The sequence below is a fragment of the Podarcis vaucheri genome (assembly GCF_965113315.1).
Source record: "Podarcis vaucheri genome assembly, chromosome: 1".
Classification (NCBI taxonomy): domain Eukaryota; kingdom Metazoa; phylum Chordata; class Lepidosauria; order Squamata; family Lacertidae; genus Podarcis; species Podarcis vaucheri.
The window spans coordinates 46,229,358-46,249,415 of NC_138759.1; the positions used below are offsets into that span (position 1 = coordinate 46,229,358).

General features: G+C 43.5%; 1 protein-coding gene across 3 annotated transcripts in view; it reads right to left on the bottom strand.

Annotated features, from left to right (window-relative positions):
• LOC309541686 (cytosolic phospholipase A2 epsilon-like) overlaps positions 1 to 20,058 on the bottom strand; it is a 77,174-nt gene that overhangs the window by 39,271 nt on the left and 17,845 nt on the right. For 2 of the 3 annotated variants that reach the window (XM_082239837.1, XM_082239836.1), the window contains exon 2: positions 4,825 to 4,897. The exons of the other annotated variant lie outside the window; for it this stretch is intronic. In XM_082239837.1, the coding sequence (XP_082095963.1) occupies positions 4,825 to 4,897 (73 nt within the window). The remainder of the gene's footprint in view (positions 1 to 4,824; positions 4,898 to 20,058) is intronic. 3 annotated transcript variants of the gene reach the window in all.

Here is a 20,058-nt window from a genome sequence, read left to right on the forward strand (position 1 = left end):
GTTACGAGTTCCTTAGCACAAGAGTAATAGTGCTTGAAGATAGAAAAAATGAATTCCCTTTGTACAGGAAAGCAGATTTTTTAAGAGATCAAAGAAGCCTCTTAAGCAGCCTGGCACCTTCATTATAAATCTTGTGGCGTAAGGCAAAAACATTCCTCTTTAACCAAGCCTTTGGTGAATTGCCCTTTTAATATATGATGGATATATGATGGATGCAAACAATGCATCTATTAATCAATTAATATATGATGGATGCAAACAATGAGCAAACATGCAAGGCAATATAGAAACACCTGCTCTCAGCTAATTGCACATAGCAGGGGTAACTAACAGGTGTCCCTTCTGATATTGTTGTTGTTTAGTCGTTTAGTCATGTCCGACTCTTCGTGACCCCATGGACGAGAGAACGCCAGGCACTCCTGTCTTCCACTGCCTCCCGCAGTTTGGTCAAACTCATGCTGGTAGCTTCGAGAACACTGTCCAACCATCTCATCCTCTGTCGTCCCCTTCTCCTTGTGCCCTCCATCTTTCCCAACATCAGGGTCTTTTCCAGGGAGTCTTCTCTTATGAGGTGGCCAAAGTATTGGAGCCTCAGCTTCATGATCTGTCCTTCCAGTGAGCACTCAGGGCTGATTTCCTTAAGAATTGATCTTCTTGCAGTCCATGGGACTCTCAAGAGTCTCCTCCAGCACCATAATTCAAAAGCATCAATTCTTCGACGATCAGTCTTCTTTATGGTCCAGCTCTCCCTTCCATACATCACTACTGGGAAAGCCATAGCTTTAACTATAAGGACCTTTGCTAGCAAGGTGATGTCTCTGCTTTTTAAGATGCTGTCTAGGTTGCTGAACTCCTATAATCCATGATTATTGGCCATGCTGACTGATGCTGATGGGAATTGTAGACCAGCAACAACCGGCGGGGAATGGGGGGGCGGGGGGTGGAGGTTAGCCACCCCTGCCATATAGTCTCTTGGACTATATATAGTAGAGTTTACCAGTGGCACAGAAAGGAGAACTGTCATTTTCAGACATTCCATGAACATTTAAGGAGGAAGAGAGTGGGATTTCATGCATATGCAAACTGCTCCTGTTCATACAAATGTATGCATAGTGGCATGTTAGTCCATTTGATGGTCATGTAGAAGTGTAGCACAAGGTATTTGACAAGATTTCTACATGGAAGTCAAGTCTTGCTCCAGAACTGCCAGCTCCTGCTCCTTCCCAAAGCCTAATTAGAGCTTTTCCAGCTTTGGGAAGGAGAAAGAAGAGCTCTAGGACTCTGCCATAGCATCGTGTCTCTTTCTCGAAGCTTGACACCTCGTTTATGCAGCTTTGGGAAGCAGCATGAGGGTTGGGGGGGGATGGCATCCAATTTTGGCCTTGCTCTCCACCCCACCCCCACCCCAGCGACAAAGCAGTATGCGGACCATGAGTTCCATGTCTAAATACTCCTATGATCCACTTAATATAAAATCTATTTGGCTGCATCAGCATCTGGAGCGAGGTATAGATTTAGAATAATCTAGCACGGGACAAGGAACAAGAGGGAATTCCCAGATGACGTGATGTGTCAGCCCCAGCGACAAAGTGTCAAGCTAATGTAATAAGGAAGTTAAGCAGCCAAGCGAGTTCATCAGCAGGGCTAGGAGGCCAGAGGCCTCCCATTTTGTGACCTAACGAATCTCAATTTCCCAAAATAACCCAGAAACCCCCAAAGGCACTTATGCAGGTAGAAAGCCAGCAGGGATGTGGAGTTATCTAGAAGGATGAACAGACTGTCACATCTATCTGCGAGCTGGACATAACTGTTATTATTTATTAGATTTATATATACCACCCTTAATCATATGATCTCAGGGTGGTTCACAGTATAAAGTGCAGGATAAATAATTCAGAGGGATAGGGGATGCAGGTGGTGGTGTGGCCACATGTATAGGTGTTTCTGTGCTAATGCTAGAAGCCAAATGGACAGGGTAGAGTTCCTGGTCTTAGAGATTGCATAATATAAGCCTTATGGGATGGAGAGAACCAGTGGGACACTGATCTCTTCGCAAACAGGACATACTGAAGACATTGGCAGGGGAAGAGGAGTGCAGGGGGAGCACACCGCCCCCGGCAGCGTGGTCCCATGGTGCCATCGCAGCTGCCCCACCCCCGGGACGTGCACCAGCCCCACCCCTGCGTGCTCTCCACCCCTGGTGCCAGAGCATGAAGCTCCGCCACTGACGGAAGATGGTGTTGCTCCGTACATGGTCTGGAGAAAGCAGAGGGGGAGAGGTTTTTCTCCCTCTCTCATACATTGAAAGATTCAAGACAAAAAAAGGTAAGAAATGCACACAGCAATGCACACAGCACATTGTTGACCTATGAAATTTGTCCCATAAAATGTAGCGGTGGCCCCAGTTTTGAAAGAGAATTAGAGAAATTCATGGAGGATAAAGCTATCCACTGTTACCAGGCACGATGGCTACATTCCCTCTTCTTGGTCGGAGGCAGAATGCCTCTGAAAACAAGCTGGTGGGAAACACAAGTGGGGAGAGCACAGTTGCATTCAGGGCCTTTTTATGGTCCCCAAGGCACCTGCTTAGCCACTGTGAGAAGAGGATGCCAGACTAAATGGGCCTTTGTATGTTGATAGAAAAACAAACAGAAGCCTATATTATGGATCGGCTCTGTAATAGAATTAGAGCAGGGTAGTTAGCATGGTTGCTTTTTTCCCAGCTGAAACTCGCCGGAACCTCACGGTTCCAACACCTCATGATTGGGTGCCATTGCCATTCTAAGAGAATGAGGGAGGTGTTCATGGTGAGTTCCAGCACCTCTTTTTCTAGAAAAATAGCACTGGTCTTCAACTCCCGTCAGCTGAAACTAGTTTGGCCATTTTTCAGGAACGATGGGAGCTAGCATCATGTTCATGTCTGAACTTCTTCATGGTAACCGTTGCTCCTGTGCCAGAGTCATGTACAGTATATATTGTTGTTTCTGGCTCTCCTCCTTTATTGGGCGAGTGATGTCCCAGCACTCCCCATGAATGAGCGCAATTGGCAGAAGTTCAATCTGATCTACAGTTTTGCTATAAACTCCTCCCACGCCCTTTCCCAACTTCCATAATTCACCTAACCTTTATCACAATCTGCGTTGTGCCTTCTTTATATCTGATATGTAACTGAGATGCTCCTCAAATCATTGTCCTCCTGACAGCCTTCATATTCAAATTACAGCTTAGCTATCATATCTCATGCAAGATGTAATCAAGTTTTCTGCCTCTGTAAGCTACTGCTCTTTTAAATTCAAAATTATACAACTCAAATTAATAGAAACTGCCTAAGTATGTTACAGTTTCTTCTCTATAATTAGGTTTGGTACTTACATGAGAGGACACACACCCAGCACAAATGCCTACTTTTCTGTCGATTATCATAGCAATCCTGTTACAGATAGGTAGCCGTGTTGGTCTGCCATAGTCAAAATAAAAAAATTCCTTCCAGTAGCACCTTAAAGACCAACTAAGTTAGTTCTTGGTATGAGATTTCGTGTGCATGCACACTTCTTCAGATAGCAATCCTGACATGTTGAACTGAACACATATTACAGTAAATGAAAAATGAAGCACCATAGTACACACAGTTCAGCAATAAAGCAATAATTAACTTTTTACAATGTGAGACAAAATTCCTTTGAATTTCAGCTGGGTTTGCAACTAACCATGTGCCATTCTGAGTAAGCTTCACTCCCATCCTGTTTTTCAAATTTTACCTTTCAGCTGCAGTGAGAGTGTGGGGTGTTAAAGCAAATGATTGCTCCTCTAGCCTTCATTAGGCCTCAAACCAGACCTCTAAGTGTCCCTATTTTCCAGGGACAGTTCCGGATTTACAGAAACCATCCTGGTTTCTGATTTGATCCCAGAATGCCCTGCTTTTCCTTAGGACGTCCCTAATTTCATCTGAGAAATGTTGGAGGATATCGAGTTATCCAACCGCCAAACCATCTGACATCCCCTCCAACATTTCTCCGATGAAAATAAGGACGTCCCATTCCATAATGATAATTATACTATTTACACCCCCATACATCTTATTGGGTTGCCCCAGCCACTCTGGTCAGCTTCCAACATATATAAAAACATAATAAAATATTAAACATAGGGGAAAAAATTCCCTATACAGGATTGCCTTCAGACAGCTTAGGAGTTGAATAACTCCATACCCTCCAACATTTCTCCAATGAAAATAGAGACATCCTAAGGAAAAGTGGGACATTCCAGGATCAAATCAGAAACCGGGACGGCTTCTCTAAATCAGGGACATCAGACTTGGAGGGTCTGATCTGAAGGCAGCCCTGTATAGGAAAGTTTTTAAAAATATGTTTAATGTTTCATTATGTTTTTATATATGTTAGAAGCTGCCCAGAGAGGCTGGGGCAACCCAATCAAATGGGTGGGGTATAAATAGAATAATATTAGGAGTAATAATAGTAGGAGTAGTAGTAATAATAGAACAGGATGTCCCTATTTTCATCAGAGAGATGTTGGAGGGGTTTCGAAGCCTTAACAGCATGCAAAACATTCTGGGATTTAAAGTTTGTGTGCTTTGGGGCACACAAAGGAACACAATTTATCCTTTGAAAGAATTAATCAAATAAACAAAAGAAATGAATTATATAATTTTAGCATCTTTTCCTTGCTTATCTGCTTTCGCTCAATGGCAGCAGTTTTGCTATGTTACCGCCATGTCAAAGGTATCATGCGAAGGGACTTCTGCTGCACAGAACCCCTGTTAGAAGTCAACGTTCCACAGATTTGGGGAAGCAAGGGGGTACTCACATAAATCTGCCTTTCGTAGATTTTTTATTTGTACGATTTTCACACACAACAAATGGCAAGGGGACACCTCCATCTGCAGAACAATGACAAACAAAAAGTTTATTGAACTGTGCAGATATCTGCATAAGGGTTCATTTGGTGAAGTAGACATGAAAAACTTACGCTATAAATAATTTGTTAGTCCTTAAGACGCTGCAGGAATCTTGGCTGGTTTCAAGGGGCCAGCTCCAGGGGGCCGAGCCCTTTTCGGCCCCCTCAATATTTGGGGGGTAAAGGCCAGGACCCCCAATGTCACATAAGCCCAGAGGTGAAACGTGGAGCCCAGCATGGTACGACTCCAACTCCAACTCCTTCTGCTATGGAGGGGAGGAGGGTTGAAGCAGTCTCCCACTGGTGGCAATGCCAGGATAGGAGAAGCCGCAGGCTATTGAAACTATGCAGCTACTGAGTTCTACTCCGCCCCTAGCTCCTCCAGATGTCAAGACGTCATGCACTGGATGTCAAGATGTCACATGCGAGTCACATCACATGCACAACGTTACCCCCCCCCCTCACAAGTTGGCACCTCTGGTTGGTTTTGTTGCAATTGTCAGCTACCCCTCTGTAAAATAAACTATGTGCTGGACAGAAATAAAATGTACAGATTTCTTCCTACTGGTTCACAGTTAAGTAGGCAGTGGTTTGCAATCTTTTGAAGATCCAGTTCTTAAGGTTTTTTTAACCATAAATTTGGATGGCGTCAGAGCTGCTGTTGTGATCCACCTTAGGCCACTCCACCCATAATAGGTCTAATTGCTTCTTGGTGGAATATGTCACCATCAAGAAGTATGATGCTCTTATCTACATTGAGAGTTTAGTTTATCCAGCTCATTGGCCCCTATCTAGCCCATTAATTCAAGACAGCTGTTTGGAATGCCTATAAGTGCTCCTGGAGGCATGGAAATGAAAGATAAAGGCACACGTCACCTGCATACTGATGATACTTTGCTCCTGTTTTTAGATCTCGCCCAGCCATCTCACATGAAACAGGGCTGGGGAACCTACAGCTCTCCAGATGTTGTTAGACTCCAACTCCCCTCAGCTCCTCAGCCAGTATGGCAGCTATGAAGAGCTGGCAGACTGCCAGGCTTGAGAGATCCTCTACCTCCCCTAAATGGCACCAAGAGGCAGGAAGGAAACCAGAAAGTTCATATATATTACAGTGGTACCTCGGGTTACAGACGCTTCAGGTTACAGACGCTTCAGTTTACAGACTCCGAAAACCCAGAAATAGTACCTCAGGTTAAGAACTTTGCTTCGGGATGAGAACAGAAATTGTGTGGTAGCAGCGCGGCGGCAGCAGCGGGAGGCCCCATTAGCTAAAGTGGCACCTCAGGTTAAGAACAGTTTCAGGTTAAGAACGGACCTCCAGTTGGCTCTGGAACTCTTAGCAATCCGCATCCGAGCAGCCACAGACATCAAGGGAGTGGAAGTAAAAGGCAGAACCTATAAATTAGGGCTCTTTGCAAATGACCTAATGGTCACAACAGCAGACCCCATAAGCACAGCAACCTCCCTAATCAGAGAACTCAACACATTTGCAATGGTGTCAGGTCTACTATGTGCTTCAACACCCCTCCTCACACCCAAAAAGAACTCACTAATGTCACCAAGATAAAACTTCAGTTCAGATACCAAGTTCAGTTCACACCAAGTTCAGATACCTAGGGGTACAAATAACCAGAAACCTCAATAAATTGTACCTCCTCAACTACAAGCCCCTGTGGCGACAAATTAACAAAGACCTAAAGAGATGGAACAACATGAATTTCACTCTCTCAGACAAAATAGCCATGATCAAAATGATCACCCTCCCAAAACTAACCTACCTATTCCAAACCTCCCAATCTGGATTCCCCTAACCAAACTCCGCAGATCGCAGAGAAAACTACACTCTTTTATCTTCTCACGTAAAAAACCAAGAATAAGCCCCAAATACCAGCACCTCCCCACCTCAGAAGCAGGATGGGGAATCCCCAACACAGAAGCATATTACATTGCCAACCGAATACACCATATAATCCCATATATACTAAAAGATGAGACAAAACAATGGATACACCTAGAGAAGGATACAATAGAAAATACCTGCACCACAGCATACCCACTCCTCCCAAACAAACTAAGGAAAATTCCCACAACATTTAACAGGTACACACAGACCATGCTCAAAGTATGGAAAACAGAAACAGGCAAACTATCCCCAACCCCATCCCCACTAATTCCCCTAGCGTACCACCCATTATTCCACCATGTAGCACAAAACCTCCAGATAAAAACCTGGCAAACCAGAGGCTTATATCGCCTAATAGACTTCTATAAAAATAACAAATCTTTGTCAACACAAGAAATACAGGACAAACTAGAAGACACCCAAATGCCCTGGTTAGCACAACACCAATTACGTGCCCTCTTAAACAACCCAGCAGTAAAATTAGCAGCAACTAGGCTCCTGACAACCTTTGAAAACCTTCTCCTAACAGCAAAGGGACACGGTAAAGGGATAGTATGCGCAATATACAAAATACTACTCCAAAATCCCACAAACCCCCTAGACGCAATCAAAAAACAATGGGAGGATGACATAGGCTATAACTCCACTAAATAGACCAGAATGTGGTGTAAACCCCCCTTTAAATCCATATCAACGAAAAAAAAAGAACTAATTCTGAAACTCACCTACAGGTGGTACCCAAACCAAGAAAACTAGCGCTAATACACCCAGGAACCTCACCAAAATGCTGGAGAGGGTGCACCACCACAGGAACATATCTCCACATGTGGTAGGAGTGCCCCAAAATCCAACTATTCTGGACAAAAGCCATACAAGAAATATGTAAAATAACTCCCCAAGATGGGTGTCACCAATGGAAGCGAAGGCACAGAAAAAAATCAATATGGAGGCCAAATGGCCGAAATATTGGGAAATTTTGGAACAAGATGGAGACAGAATAAAATTGCAGAGCTTTGAAAAATTGAAAAACAGAGTGCGAGATTGGCTCCATTATTACCAAATAATGGAGGCATACAATTTGGACAAAAAAGTTGGTTTCCAGGTGGAAAAATCAAAATTGGAAACAGAATTATTAGATCCAAAAATTAAGAATTTGTCAAGAATGTATAACTTGCTGTTGAAATGGAATACTCAGGATGAAATGGTGAAATCGGCTATGATTAAATGGGCACAAGATGTTGGACATAACATAATGATGGCTGACTGGGAAGAGCTATGGACCACAGGTATGAAATTCACGGCATGTAATGCCCTAAGAGAAAACTTAATGAAAATGATTTATAGGTGGTACATGACACCAGTCAAGCTTGCAAAAATCTACCATTTGCCCGATAATAAATGTTGGAAATGTAATGACTGAAGGTACATTCTTTCACCTTTGGTGGACATGCCCAAGGATTAAGACATTCTGGGAGATGATTTATAACGAAATGAAAAAGGTATTCAAATATACCTTCCTGAAGAAACCAGAGGCCTTTCTCCTGGGCATGGTTGGCCAATTGGTGCCAAAGAAGGATAGAACTTTTTTTTATGTATGCAACAACAGCAGCAAGAGTACTCATCGCGAAGTATTGGAAGACACAAGATTTACCCACCCAGGAAGAATGGCAGATGAAGTTGATGGACTGTATGGAACTGGCGGAAATGACTGGCAGAATCCGAGACCAGGGAGAAGAGTCAGTGGAAGAAGACTGGAAAAAGTTTAAAGACTATTTACAGAAATACTGCAAAATTAATGAATGTTAGAAGAATGTTGGAATGAAGTTATATGGCTTTAGTAGAAATGTTATAAGGAATTAAGTATAAATAGATTAATAGAATATTAAAGGGGAAAAATAAGGTTAGAATGTTAAGATAATTTTAGGATAGAAAACAGAGGAAGATGGAAAGGAATTGCTGAAATAATTAACAGAAGTGGAATACAAAAAGGGAGGTGTAAGGAGGTCGTTGAAATAAGTGAATGAAAGATAAGATATTGAAATTATTTGATGTGTTTTAAATTGCTTTTATTTTGTTTTGTTAGTTTAATGTGTTAGTGTTTTGTGTTAGTGTTAGTGTTATGTAGTGTTTTTGCATTGTATTGTATTGTCTATTCTTTTTTTGTTGTTTTTTGTAGTGTTTAAACTGTTGGAAAAGCAATAAATATTATTTTTTTTAAAAAAAGAAATATGTAAAATAACTAAGCAAGTATTAGAAATCACCTCAGAATTGGCCCTACTAAACATCTTCCAAAACAATAATGCCCATCTACACCACAAAGAACTCATAACCCACCTACTTTCAGCAGCCAGAAACATCATTACCAGACACTGGAGTGACCTCTCAGGAGTAAGCATGGACCAATTTTACCAAATAGTATGGGAAACGGCCTTACTAGAAAAATTAACCAATAAACTGAAACTGACACGGGGACAAATAGAAGAAGACACCTTCACCCCAGTATGGCTCCCCTTTATCACATACACAGCCCAACAAGACAATGACAAAAATCCACCAATAGCGGACTTCTGGGGACAGCGCCAGCGGCTAATGGCAGAGCTCCTCTAAGCGGAGGAACTAACTCTGTGAAAACTGGGTCGCCCACCACGGCGAAGGCGGGGACTCGTCAGAAATCCCAGGTGGAAGAAGCCTGGGAATGTGGGGGTTCAGCAGGGCACCTGGAGCGCCCCCCTACTTGTGGGGAATCCTTTTTAAGGGCTCCGGAGCAAAGTGGGGTGCTGCGAACTGAATGCTACTTTCACGGAGTGAAGCCGCACAGCCATTGCCGGGGAGCGCTGACCTTTTTCCTGTGGACATTTGGATCTAAAGTAACTACCTGTGAGTAAAGTGAAGGAACTGGATTTTTAACAAGCTGAATTTGGCCACGAACGGGGGAGGCGTAAAACAGGAAGTCCGCCTTCCTTTCTTTGTAAATAGTGGGAAGCAAGGAGTTTTAAACTAAAGCCTGAAAGACTGCTTTCGACATCTAAATCTTCAGTATAAAATTAGCTGATGGATTACATGGAACTGGCGGAAATGACTGCCAGAATCCAAGACCAGGGAGAAGAGTGTTGGGATTCGTAGGATACTGGATAATCTGCAGGCTTCAACAGGATGATGCAATACTCTGCTGGGTCAGAGTGACTCAGCAGGAGTGTGATTAGTGTAATTGGCTAGCACCTGTTCTAAAAAGGAAAGCCTGTTTAACAGGGGGTGTGGTGGTTGTGCTGTAGTGTGGTGGTGCTGTGGTGGAGAGTATTCGTTTGTAAGTACTCTGTATGGACTGTTTCTTTTGTAATTGCCTGTATATAGCTCACATTAAAAAGGACTGCACTGAAAAACCTGGAACTCTTAGTGTTTCGCTGAAAACGCCGCGTGGAATACGCGACAGGGTTATGGGCCCAGCACGCTTCCGCTGCGCAAGAGTACAGGTGGCAATTATCTAGCCGTGGGTGCTGGAGGTGAGCTGCAGGTATGGAGCAGTCCAGAACTGGCATGTTGCTGGAGAAGCTGACGGCCACGAACTACAGCATCTGGTCGGTCCGCATGCAACACTTCCTCAAGCGTGAGGGCCTGTGGAAGGTGGTGGAAACTCCACCGCAGCCCCCTGAGGAGGATGAGGACGACGATGAAAAGCTGGCACTAGCAGAGGCCCAGCTTGAAAAGGATGAGAAAGCTTTGGCTACGATCATCCTTGGAGTGGACGACAGCCAGCTAGTCTACATAGCTGATAAGGTGATGGCAAGTGAGGCGTGGAATGCGCTCAAGGCTGTCCATGTGCGAGAGACAGCTGGCTCACTGATAACACTTTTTTTAAAAAAATAATCTTTATTAAGTTTCCAGAAGGTTACAAATAGCAAAACAAAAGAAAAAAAAACGAAGAAAAAAGAAAACCAAAAGAGAACACAAAAAACAACAGAAAAATTTCCACCTTTTAGCACTCATTTTCAATAACTTCTTTTCATGACTTCCCCACGTCTCCCCTTATTGTATTCCAACTCCAATTGTTTGTTCAAACAAGTTTTTCCCTTAATATCCTAAGCATAGTTTATTAAATTACTTAACCCTAATTTATTAAAATAATTCTTTGTAATAGATTTAAACCTTAGTTCATTATTATACCTTAATTTAGTTTAATTAGCAATTTTTGAAATATATACCTTAACCTTATATAAAGAGAGAAAAGAGAAATATAGAAACAAAATTTAAAAAAATACCTTTCCTAAGGTTGCCACTGTTTCCCGTCCACGGATTCCCCATTCTTATAATAATAAAAAACATATAGTTTTTACACTACAAATACAAAAATCAGACCCCCTTTGGACTTCTAAACCCCACCCCTCTCTCCCCGGTTTCAATCCCAAACCAAAATCCAGTTAGTCCATCTTTTTAGCCTGGTGACCTTACGTCCGAGGCTCTTAAATCACTCTCAGTCCCTTTCAGCCGGTTTCTTCGAAAGTCTCTCATACTAAACACCCAGGATCGGAGAAGTGCTTTCCCGAAGCTGACCATGGTTCTTCCAGCAAGGCCTATTGTTTAAAGGTGAAGCTCCAACTCTGTTTCTTAAGTCTATATGTCCCAAATAGTCCAGCATTCACCTTGGTCGAATTAGAGTTCCTCTTGGCAGGTTTCCGGCTCTCTTTTTTCTTCTGTAACGTTACAGCCTTCCCTTCTTTCTGCTCCTCCTGTATAGCAGGTGTCTTTTCCTCCTCGATCTTTGGTTCCTTTTCTTGTCCAGTTGCCTGTGTTTTGAGCACCAAGTCCATTTTCAATTCAGTAGATATGTTTTCTGTTAACTTCGGGTTTGTAGGGCTCGTAGACAAAACATGGCCTTTCTCGTTCATCTCTCGCAGCTTTCCCACGAGAAAAATCAGCTCTTTCAAGCCAGTTCGTATTTCCTGTATTCCCTGTTTTAGTTCCATTCTTGTAATGTCCATGAATCCCCTCTAGAGGGATTCTGGTTACTTAGTGTTCTTTTCCCTTCCCATCCAAAAGTCAGATTTATTTGTATCAGTCTTTCTTTACTTTCAATATTTTGTAACAATAACCGGTTGGAGTTTAAGCTTTCGGTTTTTCCAACTTTGACAGCTAATTTGACAGCTGTCAAAAGTTTTCTGTAGATCCTCAGCAGGCTCTTTTCGCGGGTTACTCCCGGGCTCGAGAAAAGTGGTAATTAATCCAAACAAAGTAAACTCTTGTCCTCCAGCACATTAACTTAGTCTTTTAAATCCGTGGAATTTATATCCTTATCCAATCACAACAGTTCTTCCCGCAACCTTAGTTGATAGATCCTTGCTTTAAGCTGTTTACAATAGGGGGGAGACGGACTTCCTTTTTTTTTTCACCTCCCCCGCTCGTGCCAAATTCAAAACTGAAGTATTTATAATCCAATTTCCCAATTACTTACGGGTTGTTGTTCTTGATTTTAAGTCCGAATTTTAGTAGGAAGAAGTTAGCGCTGTCCGACAAATGGCATGCGGCTTCGCTCGGCAGGGGAAGCAGAAGACTCACAGCACCACGCCACTCCCCGGCACCCATTCTGTAGCCTTTAAAAAGGCTCCTTCACGAGTCGGGAGGGCGCTTACGGTGCCCGCCGAGTCACCATGTCCACGGCCTCCGTGCCCGTGGTTTTTGAGGGTCCCCGTGTCGCCGGCACGGCAAGACCCAGCCCCCTGTCAAGCCGATTCCCTCCGGAGCTCGGAGGGAATCCGCCATTAGCCGGTCGCGCCAACCCGGAAGTCAGCTGGCTCACTGATAACACTGACCAGGAGACTGTACCGGTGACGGAAGAAACCAGGGGACTCCCTGGTAAGCCACCTAAAATTCCTAACAGGCTGTTTCCAGGAGCTAGCCTTAAGAGGGAGGCCTGTGGGGGAAGAGGACAAAGTCTTTATAGTCCTGAGTTCCCTTGATGACAGCTATGATATGCTGGTCAACTCCCTCGAGTCTGTAGAGACTGATAAGCTGACTCTGGAATACGTGACCGGACGGTTGTATGCAGAGGAGGACAGGCGTGCAGAGCGAAAGATGACCTCAGCCCAGCAGTTGGAGCATCCCAGAGGGAACAACAGCCGGGAAGAGCAGAGGTGTCGGGAGCTGGAGAAACAGCCAGGAGGAGCTGCTGCAGACCAGCCGGTGATCAACAAAGTAAAAAGGTGTTTTTGCTGCAAATCCAGTGGACATCTGCTGCAGGACTGCCCGAGAAAACAACAAAAACAGCGGAAGCACAAGTGGCAGCAGAGAGACACCACCGCTTGGGTGTCTGCAGATGGTCAAGAAAATGAGGAGCTGTGGGTTCTGGACAGCGGAGCTTCTCAAACCTTTTGTAAAAGAAAAGGATTGCTAACTGATGCTAGGGCTTCAAACAAAAAACATGTAAGTCTTGCTACGGGCCAGAAAGCTAATGTGGTTTGTGAGGGGGAGGTTGTGTTCCCACAGCTGGGACACACATTCAGGAATGTGTTGTGTGTGCCTAGGTTGCCAAACAATCTCCTGAGCATTCCTGATTTGGCAAAAGCAGGCTTTGAAGTAAATTTTGTGGGAGATCAGTGCCAGATAAAGCAAAATGGGGCAGTGTTGGCAAATGCTAGCCTTAGAACTAATATGTATGTACTGCAGTGTGAATCTAAGGTTGCAAATGTGCAAAATGTCCCTACCCATGATATGTGTATTCATCTTCTGCACAGGCGTCTGGCTCATGCTAGCTATAAGGAGCTAAACAAAACATTGGAGTTGTGTGTGGGGATGAATAATAATAATAATAATAATAATAATAATAATAATAATAATAATAAATTTTATTTATATCCCACCCTCCCCAGCCGAAGCCGGGCTCAGGGCAGCTAACAACAATAAAACAGTACAAAAGTACAACATAAACAACATTCTAAAATCATTCATTATAAAAATTAATTAATTCAAGCCACTAGCAACCATTGGGCCAGAGCTCTGCGAAGATTGCCGAGGGAGGGAGTCAGGCTGTGCCCTGGCCAAAGGCCTGGTGGAACAGCTCTGTCTTGCAGGCCCTGCGGAAGGATGTCAAGTCCTGCAGGGCCCTGGTCTCTTGTGACAGAGTGTTCCACCAGATCGGAGCCACAGCCGAAAAAGCCCTGGCTCTAGTTGAGGCCAGCCTAACTTCTCTGTGGCCTGGGACCTTCAAGATGTTTTTATTTGAAGACCGTAGGTTTCTTTGTGGGGCATACCAGGAGAGGCGGTCCCGTAGGTACGAGGGTCCTAGGCCATATAGGGCTTTAAAGGTTAAAACCAGCACCTTAAACCTGATCCTGTACTCCACCGGGAGCCAGTGCAGCTGGTATAGCACCGGGTGAATGTGATCTCACAGAGAAGACCTCGTAAGGAGTCTCGCTGCAGCATTCTGCACCCGCTGGAGTTTCTGGGTCAGTCTCAAGGGCAGCCCCACGTAGAGCGAGTTACAATAATCCAGTCTGGAGGTGACCGTCGTGTGGATCACAGTGGCTAGGTCAGAGCGAGAGAGGTAAGGAGCCAACTGCTTAGCTTGGCGGAGATGGAAAAATGCCGCCTTTGTTATAGCTGCAATCTGCGCCTCCATGGAAAGGGAGGTGTCGAAGATTACACCCAAACTCTTAACGGACGGTGCTGGCACTAATTGCGCCCCCGCAAGAGATGGGAGTTGCCCCCCCAATCCCATATCGCCCCGTCCCAGCCACAGGACCTCTGTCTTCGAAGGATTTAGCTTCAACCGGCTCCCACGTAACCATCCAGCCACAGCTTCCAAACATCTGGTCAGTGTGTCTGGGGCCGAGTCAGGATGGCCATCCATCAACAGATAGAGTTGGGTGTCATCGGCATACTGATGACAACCCAGCCCAAAACTCCGAACAAGCTGGGCGAGGGGGCGCATAAAGATGTTGAAAAGCATCGGGGAGAGTATCGCGCCCTGAGGTACTCCACACACCAAGGAGTGGCGCGATGACAATTCCCCCCCAAGCGCCACCCTCTGTCCCCGACCAGAGAGAAACGAGCGCAGCCATTGAAGGACTGTGCCCTGGATCCCCACGTCGGCAAGGCGGTGGTCCAGAAGTTCGTGATCGACCATGTCGAAAGCTGCTGATAGATCTAGAAGAATCAGCAGCCCCAACCCGTTATGAAAAACATAAAAAGTTGTGATAATTACTTAGACTGAAATATCAGCAAGGAGGTTAAAAGCAGGGCTTGCCCAGTAGCAAGAGCAAGCCAGAGAGAAACCAAAAAACCACTGGAGTTGATTCATGCTGATGTAACTGGCCCTTTTCCACCAAGTGTCTCCCATAACAAGTATTGTTTAATCCTAGTGGATGATTTTTCTAGATTTGGCTGGGTCTATCCATTAAAGCAAAAGTCTGACGTTGCCCAAACTTTGAAGTTCTGGGTAAGAAGGGTAGAAAGGCAGCTTGGTGAAAAGGTGTGCTCTATTCAATCAGACAGGGGAGGGGAGTTTATGGCAAGCTCCCTAAGAAACTGGTTGCATTCCCAAGGGATTAAACATAGGCTTACCAATGTGGCCACGCCTCAGGAGAACGGAGTAGCAGAGCGTAGGGGAGGTGTCTTGCAGACACAAATGAAAGCATTGTTAGCAGATGCAAATCTTCCATTTAAGTACTGGGCTGAAAGTATTAAGACCGAAGAAAGTATTGGGAATCGCTTGTGGTCAAGGGTACTAAATGACATACCCTATAAAATTCTCTATAACAAAAGTCCCAGTTTGCAACATTTGAGAATCTTTGGGACAAAGGCATGGGTTGACATACCGGTGAAAAACTGAAGAAAAGGTGGGAAAAGGGCACAGCAGTTGCTATTTCTTGGGTATGAAAGTGGTACGAAAGCCTACAGGTTTGAAGATGATAAAAACCTTTTGAGTTATAGTCGATCAGCCAGCTTTAATGAGCAAAGAAATTGGCCCAAGATACATGCAAACCTGCTGCCAGAAAAAGTTTTACTGCTGAGCATACCTGATAAGGCAGCTGAAACAAAGTTAAGAATTGGCAGCTCTCCCAGAGAAACTGAAAGGGAGGAAGTAAAGGTTGAGCATTTTTCTCCAGCTGCTAGCATGGAGCAGGGGAGAGAAGAAAGTGCATCAGGGAAAGGAGGAGGTAAATCTCCAGAGTCAATCCACCCCAAAAGCAGTCCTGAAGGTAGCCCAGGGGGTGAGATTAATGAACCAAGGAGGTCTGCAAGAAGTAATAAAGGTCAACCTCCAGACCGTTATGGGTTCCCAGCCACCATAAACCAGGTTTGTGTAACTGAGCCAGAAAACTTTGAAGAAGTGCAAGAGTTACCTACTCTAGAGAAAGAGGCGTGGTTAAAGGCAATGCAGGCAGAGTATAACTCTCTGCTAAACAACAATGTGTTTGTACCTACAGAATTGCCTAAAGGTAAAAAGCCCATAAGCTGTAAGTGGGTTTTTAAAGTGAAAAAGCTGGCTGATGGTAGTTGTCAGAGGAAAGCCAGGTTGGTTGCACGGGGCTTTACACAGAGGAAAATGATACATTATGATGAAGTGTTTGCCCCAACAGCAAAGGCTGAAACAGTAAAATCAGTTTTAGCAATGGCAAGTCTGAGAGGGTTAAAAGTTAATCATTTTGATGTTGCCTCAGCATATTTAAATGCTCCTATTGACGCCGAGGTATATTTACAGCAAATACCAGGTTATGAGCTAGAAAAAGACAGTATGGTGTTAAAACTGCAAAGGGCACTATACGGTTTACACCAAAGTGCACGTCTATGGCATGAATGCATAGACACAACTTTGAAAAAGATGGGATTCAAACAAAGCCTGGCTGATTCCTGTTTATATTCAGCAATGGTACAAGGAAGTGTTTGTTATTTACTTTTATATGTTGATGATATCTGTCTAATAACAACTGCACAAAAGCAAGTGTCTTGGTTTATAAACAGCCTAGGTAACAAATACAAACTGAAGTATTTGGGAGAGATTCAGAATTACTTAGGAGTAGAGGTTCAGAGAAATGAAGAGGGCGTTTACTCTGAGTCAGAAGGAAAAAATCGAAAAGTTACTGAAGACATATGGAATGGAGAGGGCAAATGAGGTTGACACTCCCATAACTACCCAGTACAAAAATGAACCAGAAGGGCAAAAATGTGAGAATGCAACAGCGTTTCATTCTCTGTTGGGTTCTCTGTTATATTTAAGTTGTTGGACAAGACCCGACATAACATTGGCAGTGCACATGTTAAGCCAAAGAAGTGCAGACCCGGCTCAGAGAGATTGGGTAGCACTTAAAAGAATCCTAAGGTATCTGAAAGGCACAAAAGATTACAAACTGGTGCTAGATACAGGAGATGATCAGCAAGTGTATGCATACGCTGATGCCAGCTGGGGAGACAGAGAAAATGGAAAGTCTACCACTGGCTATGCCATATATATTGGAAATGCCCTGGTTCAGTGGAAATCCCAGAAACAAACATTTGTTGCCACAAGTACTTGTGAAGCAGAGTACTCAGCCATAAGCGAATGTGTATCACAAATAGAGTGGTTTGCTTGCCTAACAAAAGAGCTTGGAATACCTTCTGAAATGCCAATCACTGTGCTAAGTGACAACATGGCTGCACAACAGCTTGCCAACCAACAGAACTTTAAAAGCAAGAGTAAACATATTGCTATAAGATACGGAAATGTGAAAAATGCTTTGGAAAGAAATGTTGTTAAAGGTACAGCACTGTAACACAAAATGTAATGTGGCAGATTTGTATACAAAATGTTTGGATGCTCCTAAATTTCGAGACTTAAGAGAATTATTGGGTCTCAAGCCTTTGACTTAAGGAGGAGTGTTGGGATTCGTAGGATACTGGATAAGTCTGCAGGCTTCAACAGGATGATGCAATACTCTGCTGGGTCAGAGTGACTCAGCAGGAGTGTGATTAGTGTAATTGGCTATCACCTGTTTTAAAAAGGAAAGCCTGTTTAACAGGGGGTGTGGTGGTTGTGCTGTAGTGTGGTGGTGCTGTGGTGGAGAGTATTCATTTGTAAGTACTCTGTATGGACTGTTTCTTTTGTAAATACCTGTATATAGCTCACATTAAAAAGGACTGCACTGAAAAACCTGGAACTCTTAGTGTTTCGCTGAAAACGGCGCGTGGAATACGCGACAAAGAGTCGGTGGAAGAAGATTGGGAAAAATTCAAAGTTTATTTACAGAAATATTCTAAAATTAATGAATGTTAGAAAGATGCTGGAAAGAAGTTATATGACTTTAGTAGAAATATTATAACGAATAGATTGACATTGGGTAAAGATGTAAATTTAAGTCTAAAACTGCATTAAGTTAAATTATGGAACTAAATTTGTGAAAGAGGGAAAGGACTTGCTGGAATATTTAATTGAAGTAGAATACAAAAAAGGAGGTGTGAAGAAGTCGAGGAAATAAGCAAATGAAAGATAAGGATATGAAAATATGTGGTTCTTTTGTATGTTTGTTCTTTTTTGGGGTTTTCTTTTTTTAATGATTTTGTTTCCTTTTCTTTTTCTTTTTGTATTGTTGATGTTTTGTACTACTGTATTTATTTTTGTTTTTGAAGCTTTGTCATTGTTTATTGTTTATATCTTTCTTTGGTTTTTTTCTCTTTTTTGCAATGTTTAAACTTCAATAAATATTTTATTTTTTTAAAAAATCCACCAATAGCATACAAATCAATATGGCAAACCTGATCCAAAACACCCACCCACCTCACTCAAACACGAAAACAAAGATCACCACAGCCAATCACAAACAATCACACCCTAGGCCAACCTCCATCACCAACAAAGAAACACAAGTGAATAGCAGAGAACCTGCACAAGCGATGCTGACGCAAAACCCCACATATATTACCCACATATATTAAGGAAAATAGAAACATTGCCACCTGACCCCACCCCCACTCACTTCCCCCCTCCACCTCTTTCCCCCCTTTTCTTCCCAATGTCTCAGCAAATGAAACTGATCTGTAAAAAATGTTACTTGAAGAACAAGAGAGAGAGATATTGCACATACTTTTGTAAACCAAGAAAATCTTTAATAAAAATACATTTAAAAAAAGAAAGAACGGAGCTCCAGAACAAATTAAATTCTTAACCCAAGGTACCACTGTATTTATTCAGTCATCACGGTAAAAGACAAAGAATTCTGGTCATTCCAGACTTCTGGGGTGGCGCCACCGGCAATGGCGGACTCCCTCTGAACCGGAGGGACCAGCTCCGCAAGAAACAGGTCTTTTCCGCTGCGGCGTAGCGGGGACCCTTCTGGAAATCACAGGCGGATGAAGCCTGTGACCGTGGGACTCGGCGAGCACCCTTAGCACCCCCCCAACCCACAAAGGAACCCACAAATGGGCTCCGAAGTGAAGAGGGGGAAGTGGTGCGGTGTTGTGAGTTTACTGCTTTTTCTGTGGAGCGAAGCCGCATAGCCGTTGCCGGAGAGCGCTGCCTTTTTCCTGGGACAATTTGGCATTTAAAATAACCAACCGTGAGTACTGGAACAGTAAATATTTGGACTTCAGATAAGAATTGGCGAAATAAGAAGGAATTTGGACTTTAAAACTAGCCCTAATTTGGTACTAAACGGAAAGGATAAACAGGAAGTCACCCTTCCGTTTCTTTGTAGTTAGAACAAAGCAAAGACAATACAAACTAGAGCCTTAAAAATTATTTTCAAAGGATCGACTTTCATCATTTTAAATCGCCGAACCCCTCTTCGGCAGCAGGTAAAGAAGGGGGATTTTTCCTGAGCCATTTAAACCTGCAGAAGTGAAGTTAAAGCAAAGTAATTTTCCACCGTCCTGACCCTGGAGCGGGGTGTCAGATTTGATGTTTGAAGCTCATTGACCAGAAATAAATGTCTTGACAAATAGTTAAAAGAAGAGAAACATTGTGACTCCATTGTTTCCTTTCGTCTTTTAAGAGAACAAATATGGACAAAGTATCTTAAAAAAGAAACTTTGTTGTTATTGTTTCTAAGGAAAAGAACTACCAGAAGCCTTCCCCCTAGAGGGGAACTGGGAGATTGTAACTAAACCCTGGGAACTTGCAGCTGTTATTGATTACAACTGTGGGAAAGAATTTGTGACCTTGTAGGACAATGCCTTCAGAAGCACTGTTGGGTGCTTTCTGTAAAATAAGTGCCCTATTGGATCAGCTAAGTCAGAAGATGGATTTTATGACTAATGCGGCCAGAACCTTTGAACAG